The 14842-nt window shown below is 57.5% G+C and overlaps 1 protein-coding gene across 1 annotated transcript; it reads left to right on the top strand.

The window, feature by feature from the left end:
• The first annotated feature begins 2912 nt into the window (after positions 1-2912).
• Positions 2913-5178, top strand: IL13 (interleukin 13). Its single transcript, XM_004586619.4, has 4 exons — positions 2913-3058; positions 3878-3931; positions 4066-4170; positions 4443-5178. Exons 1-4 carry the CDS (start codon positions 2927-2929, stop codon positions 4557-4559), a joined length of 408 nt encoding a protein of 135 aa, XP_004586676.2. The 5' UTR covers positions 2913-2926; the 3' UTR covers positions 4560-5178.
• The last annotated feature ends 9664 nt before the right edge of the window (positions 5179-14842 follow it).

Here is a 14842-nt window from a genome sequence, read left to right as displayed (position 1 = left end):
GGTCTCTGGGATCAGCAATGTGGGGACACTGCCTCCCACACGGCCATACCCTGGAATCCTGACCACGTCACCATACTACCGTCAAGGCAGACATCAGACACATGAATGTGACTTGAATAGGAAGACACGTTGTACATGAAGCAGCAGCCAGGTCTCCCAGAGAACACGCAGTTTTAAACGGAAAGCTTTAGGTGCTGGTCCGAGCATGAGTCCTGAACTTGAGTCCCGCCCCCACTTCCAACCTAGCTTCCTGCTCCTGTGCACCCCCACCCCCTAGGCAGCAGTGATGGCCCGAGGGCGGCCTTCCAAGCTGCACACCTGGATGGAGCCCAGAGCCCTGGCCGCTGCTGCCAGCTGAGAAGTGAACCAGCAGATGGGAGCCATCTCCCCATCTCTCCTTTTACCTGATGCTCCATCTTTCAAGTAGATGAAGACAAACAGAAAGAGTGGCTCCCCTGGAGGACAGGCTAAGCAGCACAGGGCCCAGGACTGAGCCCGCCGGCGGTGAGCACAGGGGAACCTGGGAACAGAGACGCTAGAGGCGCAGAGCCGGGTAGAAGGTGCACAGTGCAGCCTTCGTCCCGAGTTCCCCAACCCAATGGGGCTGGGCAAGAGCACCCGCAGGCACGGATGCTGGGGGTGGGCAGGAGAGGCAGGGAGGGGACATGGCCGGCTGGGCCTCGCTGAGATCCGTGGAGAACTCACTTTCTCATACCCGCCCGCTCTGGTGTGCCAGAGGGCAGCGTGGGTGAACCGCAGCGAGAGTCCGAGGGCACGGATGCTGGGGGGGAAGAGGCAGGGAGGGGACATGGCCGGCTGGGCCTCGCTGAGATCCATGGAAAACTCACTTTCTCATACCGGCCCGCTCTGACTCTCCTCCTCTTTAAAATCCCCGGCCAGCGCGGCTTTCCTGAGGCCCAAGACAGAGTAAACAACTTGGCTGTACTTACGAGGACACCTCGCCTCGCCCGTCCTCCTCCTGGGTGGATCTCCTGACCTGTCCCCACTGAGCTAGGAGTCCGGGGAAGGTTCGAGAAGCCAGCGGCGCCTTTCCCGGGCTTCGGTGGGCCTTGGCCCCGGAAGAGCGGGCCGGGCCGGCGGCGGGCGCAGGCGCAGCTCACACATGCGAGAGCGCGTGCCTGCAGCTCACACCTGCGGCGGCGGATAGGGGCGAGATGCGGGCCACGTGTGCCGAGCCCCGAGCGGTGCCGTCCTGCTTTAGCTAATTACAGCGCTCCGGGGTATGCTTGGGACCTAGCTCACAATCAAGAAAAAACCTCGGGGCGCGCCTGACCGCGTGTGGGGAAGCCGGCAGTCCCCCACCAACAACGCTCTCGTTGGGATTGCCCACCCCACACGGCCGGGTGCGGAGCGGGACGCGCACGTGCACCTGGGCTGCGCGCCGGCTCGCACAGGTGCCCGGGATCCCGCCCGGGGTGCGCACAAGTTCCGCAGGCCCCTGCCTTGTCTGGCGCGCGGCCGCCGACCACTTCCACCTTCCCCGCCCCCTCGCAGCTTCCCGGAGAGCCCGGTAGACAGCGTCAGCCTGACCACCGCCAGAGGAGGCCGCAGAGGAGGGCCCAGGCACACGGAGGCTGCTTATCTGCCCATCAACCCTTACATAAGGGAGCACCCCTATCTCTGGGGCCATCGCCGCTCCCACCCGGCTCCCACGCGCGGGCCCCAACTCCCCGAGGGCCTTGTGCTGGTCATGGGGAACAGGGGACAGCTGACTCATCCCCGCGGGGGGCCCCGAGACTTGGACCAGAACATGGTGGTCCCCGCTCCTTCCCTGCCCCCACCCCAGCCTGTGAGAAATGTTCCTGGCCTGTTCTATCAATGAAGAAATGAGGCCCACGCGGGTGGGCAGGACGGGTCACAAGGCTAGGCCCCTGGGTCGGGCTGGACCCGTCCAAGTGAGGCTAGGAATTGGTTCCCCCAGGGAAAGGCAGCAGTGAGGACTGCGTGTCCTTTGCCCTGCGGAGAAGCCTTAGGGAAGTCTGAGCGGGAGGATTAGCACATGGAGCAGGGACTGGGCAGGGGAGGAAGTGGGTAGGAGAGATCCTAACATCAGCCATTCCGTGGCAGGGAGGAAACAGCAGGAGGCAGTGTGCAAGCTGTCCCCTGTGCCTGACCCGCCCTGCCCCAGCCCTCCTCCACTCTTACACCGGTGGGGGGGGTCCCAAAGGCAGAAGCTAGTCCCTCAGATGTTGATGGGTACAGGCAACGGGGCGGGGGGGCACCTTTCTGGTGGTCAGAAAGTTATACACTGGCCCCAGGGCTCAGCCAGCCAGCCTGGCCAGGATCCATGCTGCCTGGGGTCAGCTCTGTCATCCAAGTCACCATGCCAACGCCAGGTTCCTAGAGGAGACGTGGAAATGCACCTGTCAGAATCCTTCCCACGAGGGCACCGCGTGGGCCGAGAGCTGTGTGCACTGCCCTGCTCTCCTTGTGTCCAAAGCAGATGTCACTCTGGTGATCTCTGAACCCAGTTCACTGGATAGCTCAACGCTCACTCCTCCATCCCCTCCTGTCCATGGCTGGCCAGCAGTGGCGGCAGTCATGTGCCACCGTGCTCACGGCTGAGGAGCAAACCCAGGTGAACGTGGCCATTGCTCAGGTAAGCGCTCTGGCCCTCCACCTGCTTCTGGGACCCAGCCCAGCCCGATGGCGGAAACTGCATGGGAGCCTCATGGTAAGTCCATGCGAAATCAAACTCTTTCCTTTAGACCATGCTGGATTTTCCACAGTCAAAAAAAAGATGAGTAAAGATGTGGTTTTTAGATATGCCCGACAGCGGAGACCAGGGTGGTGGTGCGTCACTGTTTGGGCCTATAAAAGCTGCCACCGGAGACCAGGACCACAAGCCACTCAGCTGGGCCATTCACACATCTGCTCCTGATCCCCTCGTGTTGCTCTGGGTCCCATGGCACTCTGGTGGACTCTGGCCATTGCTGTCACCTGCCTCAGCGGCCTCACGTCTCCGGGCCCCGTGCCTTCCACCACGGACCTCAGGGAACTGATTTCAGAGCTGCGTAACATCTCACAGATCCAGAAGGTGAGTAAGGTTGGCCAGGGTCCTGCCTGCTGGGGTGTGGGGTGGGTTGCCCTCACCAAGAAATCTTGAGCAAGCTGGGCCTGATCCTAGGGTGCTTTTGGATCAGGGAGACGCTAGGCTAGAGTCAGGCGGGCTAGAGTCAGGCCCAGCCATGGCAAAGCACCAGGTGTCAGCAGTGTAGGAGCTGTGGGGGGCCTGGCGGAGGCCTCAGGTACCAACTGTCCCCTGGCCCAGCCTGCCCTGTCATCACTAGCCCCTCCTTGGCCTCTGCCAAAGAGCTGGGAGCTGAGAAGGGCCAGCACACACCTGGACCCGACTGCTGTCCACATAGCTCGGCTGAGCCCTACTATTGTGGGACTGGGTTGAGGAGTAGGCTCTCCTCCTTACTGGCAACAGCTCATGGTGGGCAGGGCGAGGTGCCAGGATTGCACCAGGCGTCCTGCATGTCATCTCCAGCAGCAGGTACAATGACCTGCTTTACTGAGATTTAGTGAGACTGAGTGACAGGTGTCAGATTCAAGCCAGGCCTGGCCAGAGTACCCCTGCTGCTACTGGTGCAAGGTCCCCCACCTCAGAAGCCAGGGTGCTTACTATACCCAACATCCCCTCCCCCACATACCTGCCAGCCCATCTGACCTGCTCAACAGCAGCCTGGGCTGCCCCCACCACAGCTGTGTCACAGTCCTCCCCTCCCTGCCCCTACCAATGGCTACACAAGGTGGGAGATGCAAGCAGAGCTGTTCTGGGGTGCCCGAGAGGGAGCCACCCCAAACTCCATCCCCCGCCAGCACTGGGCTTACTGTCGCTCTGTCTCCTCAGGCCCCGCTCTGCAATGGGACCATGGTGTGGAGTGTCAACTTCACGACCGGTGTGGTAAGGACCGTTGTACCCCATGGGGTGGGAGTGGGGGCTGCAGCAGACTTCCAGGGCCCTTCTGTGCCCTTGCCACCTGGGCTCCCCACCCCTGCTCGCCTCAGGGCCTGACCCCGAGCTCTGTCCTCTCACAGTACTGCGCGGCCCTGGACTCGCTCATCAACATCTCCGGCTGCCATGCCATCCACAAGACCCAGCGGATGCTGAGAGGACTCTGTCCAGAAAAGGCCATGGCCAAGGTGAGGCCCTACCCAACATCTTAGCCTCTCACTACTGGCTCCTGCCAGCCTTGGTCCACTGTGGCAGCAGGCCAGCAGGGGTGGGAGGGGGAGTGGTGGTGGAATTTCTCAGGATCAAGGCTTCGGGGCCCCTACCTCCTACCTGGGTCTGTTTCCACATCTGCCACACCTGGGTCATCCCAGTCCCCACCCCCTGCGGACTCTGGTGCGGGCTATAAGAGACAGATCTGGCACTTACTGACACACTGGCTTCTCTGTCCCTTCATTTGCAGTATGTCTCCAGCTTGCAAGCCCGGGACACCAAGGTGGAGTTGGCCACGTTTGTGAATGATCTGCGCAAATACTTACAGTACCTGTACCGCTACCCCACCCTCGACAAGCTCCACTGATGTGTGCAGGGCCAGCCCCAGGCACAGCAGCTGCCACTTCATCTGCCTTTTGGCTGTCAGGGTGTTCCTGGGGAAGGGGATAGGGGAAGGGAGAGGGATCAGTAAGAATTCCTAGTTTTGACCTCATCTGTGCTGCCTGCCTTCAGCCCAGGCTCTGAGCAAGGGGGACAAGGGGACAACGCCCCTCCTTGGAGCAGCGGCATCCCACAGGGTGCCATTCTTGCCAGACATGGGCTGGGAAAGGGGCCTGGTTCTCACAGGGCTGGGGGCAGTACAGCGCAGGCACTGGTCTCCATCTTATTTATTATTGTATGTTATTTAAACGTGTCTGTTGGGTTGGGACTGGGAGGCTGGTGCTGCCAGGGGACTTGGGGCTGAAGTGCTAAAAGCCCCATTCATATGTACTGTGCACACAATTCTGCTACCTCACTGGTCCTGGGGCCTCTGGGCCTCAGCCAAAGCCAGGGACAGGAGAGAGCCTGGGAGCCGCTCCCGTCTGCCAGCCAGCACCCAAGGAGTAATTTATTCTAGAATTGCCTTGTATTTAAAGTATTTAGCATGCTAGTACAAAGTGCATAACATATACTGATGTGCAGCCCAGACATGGAGGGGGGCTGTGGTTGGAGGGAAGGGGTCACTGTGTCAAATTGGAAGCCAGAAATAAAAAGGATGACAAAGAGACCGGATCTCTCTGTGGTTTGGGGCACTGGGGTCTCCCAACTGGGAGGGGCCCCGTGGGAGATGGCCTAGCTATGGGAGGGGCAGGGAGGAATGTGACCTGGGCCACATGCCTTCCAGATGTGGCCTGAGGGGGCCACGACCTGCAGCCTACTGCCCACAGTGAAGAGGAGGAGGAGGGAGAGACCACATCACCAGCAAGGCTGGAACTGCACACACGTTGCCACATCTCCCTCTTACCTGAACAGGCAGAGGACAACTCAGGTTCACCTAGGGACACACAGCTGGGAAGGAGCAAAGCCAAGAACTGAGCCCCCAAACCACTACAACTGAAAGCCTGCACTCTGACCGGCCCACTGGGCCCAATGTTCCCTTCAAGTATCCATCGTCGGCTCCTGGGCCTGACACGGAGCATGGACAGCTCTGAGCCCTTCAGTGGGAGTACTCAGTGTTGGACAGGGATGCGTGGGTGGGTGGGCGGCACCTGCACCTCAGGGCGGAATAGAGGGCAAGGCCGGGATCCAGCAAGACCACTCCTCATGACAGCGCTCAGATCTCCTGGGGGGGCCTGGCCAGATGTGGGAAGGCTGAACCAGCAGGTCTGAGCACACCGTTCCTTCAGTCTCTGGTTCCAAAAAGACAAGGTACCCGTCCTCCTGGGACACCCCCAGTGATGCCGAGATGCCCATGTGGACAACCAGGTCTCACAGCTGTGTCACTCAGGCCACAGAAGAGGACTGGGCAGCTGCCAACTGTGGGCAATGGCTCAGGGACTGCTCATGTCCACCCAGGGGAGAAACCAGGAGAGGCAGGATGGGTGCCCGTGGTGCCAGGCCTAGGGCCTGATGAGCTGAGTCTCCACAGGTTGCACAGGACAGGGGCAGGATAGGCCTCTGGGTGCCAGGGGCATCAAAGGATTTGGGAAGTCCCCTCTGCATCTGCTGCGACCACCTGACATTGCACCAGGCAGCCCCCCAGGCTCGTGCCGGCCTAGCAGCACACACATACCAGGTTTAGCAAGAGAGGAATTTTTTTTTTTTATGCAGGGTCTGCAGGAGTGAGGCCCGCTCTCTGGAGGTGGGCAGGGGCTGCCTGCTGGGGCAGAGGAGTCAGCGTCCATCCTGGCCACAGAACTCAGAACTCTAGGAGTTCAAGGCTGGAAGGATATTTATGGAAGAGCAATGATGCTTTTTAAGAACTTAGTGATGCGTCCACCACTGCTGTCATTTGAAAAGCACAGAGACAGGGTGCAGATGCTCTCCTGGACTGGTTCCCTCCCCAAATACCCACAGTGGAGCTGGCAACTCAATTCCAGGTCTCTCCTGCAATGGAGAGCCACCGGCTCTGCCTCCCGGGGTCCACGCTGGCAGGCAGGGTACCGAGCCCAGGCACTGGGACTTGGCACACAGGCATCCTCATCTGCTAGGCCAAATGCCAGGTTCTGCAACATCTTTAAACTGAGTTCATCCTGCCTAACCAATGAGCTGGCCTGCCCATCCAAAACCAAGGTGGAGGGCCTCCTCGGGATCTCCTGGGGCCCGCCTCCGGAGCTGAGGCGAGGGGAGGGTGCCCGTGGGTGGAGCGGGTGGGGGCGCTCCCTTGGGAGCCAGTCCTGCAGCCACCCACAGCAGCACCAACCCACAGGCTGTCCCAGGCCCCACCGCTAGGGGGAGGCCGCTCACCACATCCTCGGCCGCACGCACACAAGGCAGCCGCGGTCGCTGCCTGCCGACGAGGTGGCCGACAAGGTCCCCGAGCAGGCGGCCCTGTGGTCACAGGCGCCGCGTGGGGAGCCAGACTGCCTCTGCTGGCGACAGGGAGTGAGCAGAGACCGAGGAGAAGGGATGCGTCAGCCGCCGCCCCTGGCAGCGTGGCCTCCCTGGGGCTGAGCCGGGGGTATTTGCCGGGAGTTTTCTCTAACCACACGGCTGCCTTCTTTCCTGCACGAGGCAGGCCCCACGCAGGATCCGGAGGCTGAGGGCTGTTTAACAAGGGACTAGAGTGCCCGGTGATGGGAGAGCCGTGCTGGTCGTGGGGCCCCGGGGGTGGCTTTGCTGCAAGAGGGACTGTGGCTTCAGTGAGAAGCGAGAGACGCACGAGTTTCCGGTGCACTTGGCACCACCCGCAGGCGGCTGCAGCTCTGAGATGGTGTCTGCAGACAGCCCAGGCCACTTGGCGGTTCTCCTAGGCCGGTCCCTGAGCTGCTTGGGAGAAGGCGGAGCTGGGATAGGAGACAGGCCTGTATGTCTCCCCCGTGACAGGCTGGCATTGCTCCAGCTTAGCTCAGTCTCCGCAAAGCCAGCCAAGGGTGGCCAGCCACTGAGCCCATCCCCGCTGGGCTGAGCCAGTCCCTTGCCGTGCCCCCTAAGGCAGCTGGCACTACCATCTGGGCAGCCTGGCTGGGTCCAAGAGGTGCCCGCAGCTGGTAGGACTGGGGGCTGTGTCCCCGGCCACCTCCCACCCTCCGGTGTTTTCCTGCTCCGATCCATCAGTCACAGGCTCTGCCTGTCTTCATTCATTTCTCGGCTCCACCCAAAGGCAGCAGGCAAATGGTGTGCAACCGACTCTCCCAGAGCAACTGATTTCTCAGCAGCAAGGGAGGGCCCCATGACGAAGCCATTCGAAATCCCAGAAGCGATTTTCTACTTACGACCTCACTTTCTGTTGTTCTGCCCCTTCCCTCACAGGCCTTCTCTGTGGAAAGTGACTCTCAGAGAGGCTCACAAACGCCCCCAGCCCGTGTACTGTCGGAGCAGACGCAGCGGCGCGGTCACAGGTGACGCAGGCAACACAATTAAATTTAGCAACTCTCGTCAACTCTGCTCTCCGAATGGTGACAGCTCTTCCTGAAACCCGGTGGGGAAGGAGACCTGGGCCGCAGGGCACTGGATGCCACACTGCCCAGAGGCCCTCCTGGCCCAGGGCCTGCCCAGGGGAGTTGGAGGGACAGCAGGCCAGAAAAGGCAACTTGTCACAGATGCACTCTCAGCTTGCCATGGCTTTTTCAATGAGCACGCATTCATTCCCAAGGCAAGACAAAGACATGCTTTTTTAAAAAGCAAAAAGAACCCGAGTTAGTATCTGGCCCATGTGGGAGCTGATGGTGGGGTTGGTGAAGGGACCTAGAAGTGCGGCACAGGCCCCAAGCAGGAGATGGGGGCCTGCAGAGGCCTGGGCAAGAGGCCTTGCCCCTCACTGCCCTGGCACAGGCCAGCTCTTCTTGGGCTCCTCAGAGTTCACAACGATGGCGAGGGGGAGGACTGACCGTGCTTGGGGTCTTCATGTGGCCTTGCGGGGTTGAACTAGGATACCCACTGCAGTCCAGCTCTGTGGCTAAGGAAACATCAATGCCCCGGGGACAGGGGCCGGTGCTGAGGTGCAGCAAGTTAAACTTCCCACGTGGATGCTAGTTAAAGAACTGACTGTTCTACTTCCAATTCGGCTCCCTCCTGACTTGCCTGGGAAAGCAGCAAAGGATGGCACAAGTGTCTGGGGCCTTGTACCCCTGTGGGAGACCTGGAAGAAGCTCCAGGCTCCTGGCTCCTGTCAGACCCAGCCCAGCTCCAGCCACTGTGACCATCTTGGGGTGGTGGTCACATCTACCAGCAGATGGAAGATCCTCTGCCAATTCTGACTTTCGAATAAATGAATTAATCTTTTTAAAAAAATAAAAACATACTCCAGGGACAGATGGAGAGTTCTGGTGCACCCTCCCCTAGCTCCTGGATCTCCTGGGGAAAGGCTCCTCCCTCTCTGTCTCCCTTACCCCACATACCCTGTGACCCTGGTTCCCACGTCCTGCCATTCTCTGTGCCCTAGACACAGGCAGAAAGTACAGCCTGGGAGAGAAGCGGTGGAGGCAAAGGTGCCAGGGTTACACAGCCCTGATTCAGCCCCAGCTGTGTCCCCCAACTTCCACTGCTGTCACTCAGGCTGAAGGGCAGCCAGCCCTCTGTGAACTGGAGCCATGCTGAGGAACTCAGCAGGTGCAGGAGGTCTGTGAGTTCTCCCTTTGGGGAGCCAGCCAACCAAAGAAAACAGATACATTTAAAATTGCACCTGAGCTGAACTTGCGCAGTTACTTTTCTCACCATTATTCCCTATGTAATTTAGCCAAACGGCGATTTACACAGGACTGACCTTCGGTGTTACCAGTCATCCAGAAATGACTTAAAGTGTATGAAAGAGCAGGCTTTGGCTCGGGCAAAACTATCGATGGTTCAAATAACTGGGAGACCTGGGGTGTGTCCCTGGCTCCTAGGTTCTTCCCAGCCTGGTCCTGGTCGCTGCAGGCCTTCATGGGAGTAAGTCAGTTAATTGGAGCACTCTCCTTGCTTCTCAAAATAAGTTTAAAAAAATTTTAATGATGAAGTATAGGGGAGATTGTGCACAGCTTATATGCAAGTACTATACTATTTTATACAAGTACTATACTATTTTATACAAGTACTATACTGTTTTATACAAGTACTATACTATTTCATACAAGGGGTCCACAGTTTGGTATCCTACAATCCTCGAGCCCAGCCCTCTGACACCAAGGGACAAGAAAGGATACAGGGAGCCAGACACTGTCCATGTGCTATGGATCCACAGGGAACAAATACAGGGCGCGTGCAGCAGGAAGAAGAACCAACAAGCCCGGAACACACGGCACCTCAGGGGCTCCACGTGCCACGGAGGAGAGGGGCCAGCAAGGGCTGCTGGGCTGAGGGGAGATTAGGTGAGCGCAGGGATGGAGGGAGGAGGCTTGCAAAGAGTGGAGTGGAGCATGTTCTTCCTGGCATTTGTGAGAGCCCATGTGGCTAGAGCCAAGATGCTACAGGCCCTTCTCCCTCCAGAGGTGAGACAAGGGATGCTGTGTGTCGAAGGTGCCGGCATGACCCTTCTGGCTGCTGTGGGAGGTGAAGGCTGGGGGGCAGAGGAAGCGAGAGGACGAGGCGAGGCAGGCATGCACACTGGGCATGTGTGTTTGTGCACATGCATTCTATATATTCCTATCATGTATTTACAGATGTCTATTCTTCATATTAGTCACACAAATATACAAGACTGACATATATGTGAACATCACATATAGATACCAAACATATATATGGAAATTTGCTCTTCATATATAATCTTCTGTACTCTTAGTACAATTTCGAACACACAAAACGGTATGCCCTGGGTACCTCCATCAACAATTAGTTCACAGCTGATCCTGCCTCATCTCTACGCCCCTCCCTCAGCTCCTGAGCCCTATGAAATGGTAGATTTCGGGAGTGCCGTGTGTGGCAGGTGCCCTGGGCTGAGCCCGCATCCAGCACTTCCCACCCACACTGCAGGTCCCACTTCTTTCTGCTCTGCACAGCACCCATCCCTGGCCCCTCTCTTCCTATGTTCCCTGGCACTGAATGTTCCCCCCATGGCTCAGTCATTCTGTGTGCTTGGAGCCAGAACTGAGCAGCGGCCACTTTAGTCACCCTCTTCCCTCCCCAGGCCATCTCTGTGAGTGGCCGTCCCCAAGGCAGGCCCGGGGAGCCAGGTGAGACAGCTCAGCCAGCAGCAAGCATGATGGCAATGATAGCAGACAGTTTCTCGAGGGTTTACTGTGAGCCTGCCAGGCACCACACCAAAGGCTGCCTATTTGTGACCTACATTTCCATGATGAGCTGCACCTCAGGGAGAAAGCTGGACAGACTGCCTTACCCCACGTCACCAGGAAAGGACATGGCAGAGCTGGCCCTGGGAACAAGAAGAGGCTGTTGAGTCCAGGACACGTGGTCCTGACCTGGGCACTCGACGGCTGCCCAGGGGCTCTGAAACCCCAGCTCCCCTCTCCAGTCCCACCCAATCCACGCAGCTTTCCTGCTCCTAGGACCAGTGCACAATTCTCACTGGTTTCCCTGTCCATGCCCCCTGCCAGACTCCCCAAGTTCCTGAGTTCCATCATGGTCCCAGTAAATCCCTGGCCTCAAGCCCTAACACACAGCACCCTGCCCCCACTCTGCAGCCTGCACTCCTCAAAGAAACCTGCCTGGCCCAGTCTCTGCTTAAATGTCTCTCCATGCCCGTCCTCCCTTGCAGAGGGCATAGGTAGCACTATGAGGCCATGGGAAGTGAGGATTCTGGGCAGGGCATGTGGGGGACACAGCGGGATGGTGGCGACAGCTGGGCAGGTAGGCTGGGGCTGTCTCCATGCTCCTTGGACTGCGGGTCCACAGAAGGGTGCTCTGCTACAGCCCTCTGGTGGGTGTTAGGGAGCAGCTCTGGGCACCCCACCTTGCAGCTGAAACTCCAGAGGCAGCCACAGATGCAGGCCTGCTCTCAGGGGTCTGCCAGGAGGGCCCTGGGCTACCCGGAGCCTGATCCTCCTGCTCTCTCCGTTTAATGAGCACCTGCTTTCCTGCATCAAGTCCTTTCTTGTGGAAATAGCCACAGCAGGGTCTGTTTCCTGCCCACAGATCTGGAGATGGAGGTCTGACAGCTGCTGTGTAGCAACTGGCTGTGACTGACAGGAAACAAGGAGGCCTGTCCCTGACCAGCCAGCTGATAAAACCTCTGTTGCCCTGCTTCGTCTAGGACATGCTTGGGAAATTAAGAACCATAGCCATGTGCCCAAGCTAAGATACAGTCAATAACAGTAACAATCGTGATAGTGACAGTGCTGCAGCAGGTGTATTCTAAGTACTCTAAAACGTACTCCTCACAGCTACCTCACGACACAGGTGCGTGTACCACCCTACCTTCCCAAGCCCCCAGGGTGGAGAGAGCCTGAGCAGCTAGGTCTGGCCTGGAGCCCTCCCCTGGCATCGTCTGCTCCAGGGGTAACCAAACCCTGGGGTGTGACACATACTGAGTGCTTTCCTAGAATCTTCCTCTGTTTCTTCACAAGAATCCCAGGCATGATACCCATTTCACAGATAAAATAAATCGAGACTGGAAAGAGTTCCTGACCTGTCCACAGAACAGAGCTGATGAATGACTTTTCTGTTGACGGTGATAGGGTCTAGAAACAGGAAGAGGTGGGGAAGGGCCCATAATGGATGGATGTAAGTTGGGTCCCTGCCCAGGCACTGCCTTGCATTCTGGTCAGCTTTGGGCTCTGCTATGGGACAGTGCAAAACAGCATCCCCAGAAACTGCCACTGCAGGGCAGAATGACCCATCTCTCTTTGGCCCCCTTCCCCAGTCACTTTCTGACATTTAGAAAACTGTCCTTTTCCCCCTGGCCTGATCAAGCTGTTGGAAGGAACAAAATAACCTCTGGTCCCTGCTTCTGAACCAGAGGCCCACACATTCTGCTCCTGGTTTCCCAGCTTGACCTGCACAGCCTTAAGCCCAGATGGCACATTGGACAAACATCTGCAGCTGCTACCAGGCCACTGCAGACTCCACCCTTGTCCCATCTCTCCCCCAGCACCTGCCTCCCCCCAGACCTTCCAGTGGGGCACCAAGCTGGTTGGCTACTCCACAGCCCGCCGCTGCTCTGCCTGTAGCCTTGGGACCCTCAATTTGACCTGATACGAAGCCCACCAACTCTCCCAGTCTGTCCATAGGGAAGAACCAACTTCCCCCACACACAGCTGGCTGGTGTTTTGACTCTAAAGGGTCCAATGGGGTAAAATTCTAGGAATTTCTTTGGAAATTTCTTTCACAACTTCCTGGGAGGCAGAGTCTTGATGGTTTCTGCTAGTGTTCTGGGGTGCAGTGAGGTGGGGTGACAGAGAGGGTCTAGCCATGCCACTGAACTACTGTGGCACCAGCCTGGAGAACAAGTCCAGCTGGGTGGCCAATGGTTCATTCAGCTATTCACACATCCATAACCCAGATGAGGAACACAGCAGATCTCCTTGGCTACGGGACCAGCTGCCCATCATGCTGGGAATTGAGTGTATGGCATACTTGGGGTCTGTGGAGAGACGACCTGCCTGGCCCCTACCCTGGGTGTTTCCTTTGGTGTTGGTCTTCATTTGCATATCTGCTGTCAAATGACTGTGACCTCACAAGGGCTCTTTCCTGAGTTATGACAGCGGATTACCAAGGCTGAGGGGGCAGTGTGAGCGTCCATCGCTGCAGCCTGGGGAGCCCTGAGCTGCGGCTGGGGCCCTCCCTGCAGGGCATGGTTCAGCCCAGCTGCCAGAGGTGCCTGCTGAGTCTGGCAGCCTCACTACACTGCTCCGGGGGAGGGGTGGGCTCCTGCCAAGGCTGGAATGTACACGGGGGAATACTATTCAGCCTTGAGAAAGAAGCGAGTCTGAGCTGCCACAGTATGGGGGAGCTGGGGTCAGGCTCAGAGAGGCAAACACTGTGTGAACGCACACGTGAGGCCAAGCAGAAAGTCTGTGGGAGACGCACATCAGCGGCTCATCCCACTTTTCCCACAAACTTTTGGAATTACTCTATCTGTGGGGACTACAAATACATCACATCCATGGAAGCAGAGAGCAGGGTGGAGGTTGCAGGGCGTGGAGAGATGCTGGTCCCAAACTCTCCAATGCCAGGGAGAGGAGTTTGGGGGTCATGTTGAGTGACATGGTGACAGCAGCTGGAACTGGTCCCCCCACACTCACAAACCCTGAGGGCGAAGTTTTGAGTGTCCTTATCACAAGTCAGGTAATATGGTCATCAAAATCAAGACAACTAAAGCTTGATCTAGCAACTCCACACTGTCTACCACTTCAAAAACATTAACGCATAGAAGTACTTATATACTTAGACATATGTGCTTAGATTAAAGCACCATAAATAGCTACATAATATTTGTCAAGTAAAAAAATAACAAAAGGGGGGAAAAACTCTCAATCCAAACACTTCCAGGTGACTCTGCAATTGAGTGAGAAGAAGGTTAGAAGCCAAGCACGGAGGAGTGGAAGGCAGGCAGATGGCCCTTCAGCCTGGGTGCCGCTGTGCCCGAGCCCCTTCTCCAGGTGGGAAGGGGACCCTGCACGGGGTACCCAGGCGCCTAAGCCAACACAGGATCCTTAGGGTCACTGTCAAGGTGTGCAAATGCCTCACCAAGTCTAGGGAATGAGACTCTATCAGGAGGGCTGGGGAGGAACACGGACAACTGGGAACTAACACCCACATTGGTAACACAGCAGTCTTTTTGTTCCTAGCTGGGATGTCAGATCTACAGGTGGTCACTCCTGAACATACAGCACACCTTGCCCCGGGCATCCAACACACGGCCTCACCTGATGCTACCTGTCTTCCCTCCAGCCCTCCACTCTCAGAAACCGCTGGCTCCAGGGAGGTGAGGAGGGGATCCCCTTCCCCCAGGGAAGCGCTCTGGGTCAGCTTCTCCATGACAGGAGAATTTCCAAGTCGCCACCCATACCTGGAAGAAGCCAGGCTGAAGTGCTGTGCAAGTCAACCTTTCTTGATATTACTCTATCTTTCCCCCAGAAGGACTGCACTAAAGCAAACTCGGACACCTGTGGTCTCTTCCTTCTATGCAAAGCAAAAAGCCAGCAGCAACCCTGAGCTGATAAGATTAATCTAAAGAGCAAATTATGGTGTAATTTCCTATGCTGAAACTTTGTAGTTAGTTTTAAAAAAAGGTTTCATTTTCCTATGGTCTCATTTCACAGGAACATTTTACCTATTTCTCTGAGGCACTTT

The sequence above is a fragment of the Ochotona princeps genome, chromosome 19 (genome assembly GCF_030435755.1).
Source record: "Ochotona princeps isolate mOchPri1 chromosome 19, mOchPri1.hap1, whole genome shotgun sequence".
NCBI lineage: Eukaryota > Metazoa > Chordata > Mammalia > Lagomorpha > Ochotonidae > Ochotona > Ochotona princeps.
This window is presented reverse-complemented; position numbering and strand designations above follow the sequence as displayed.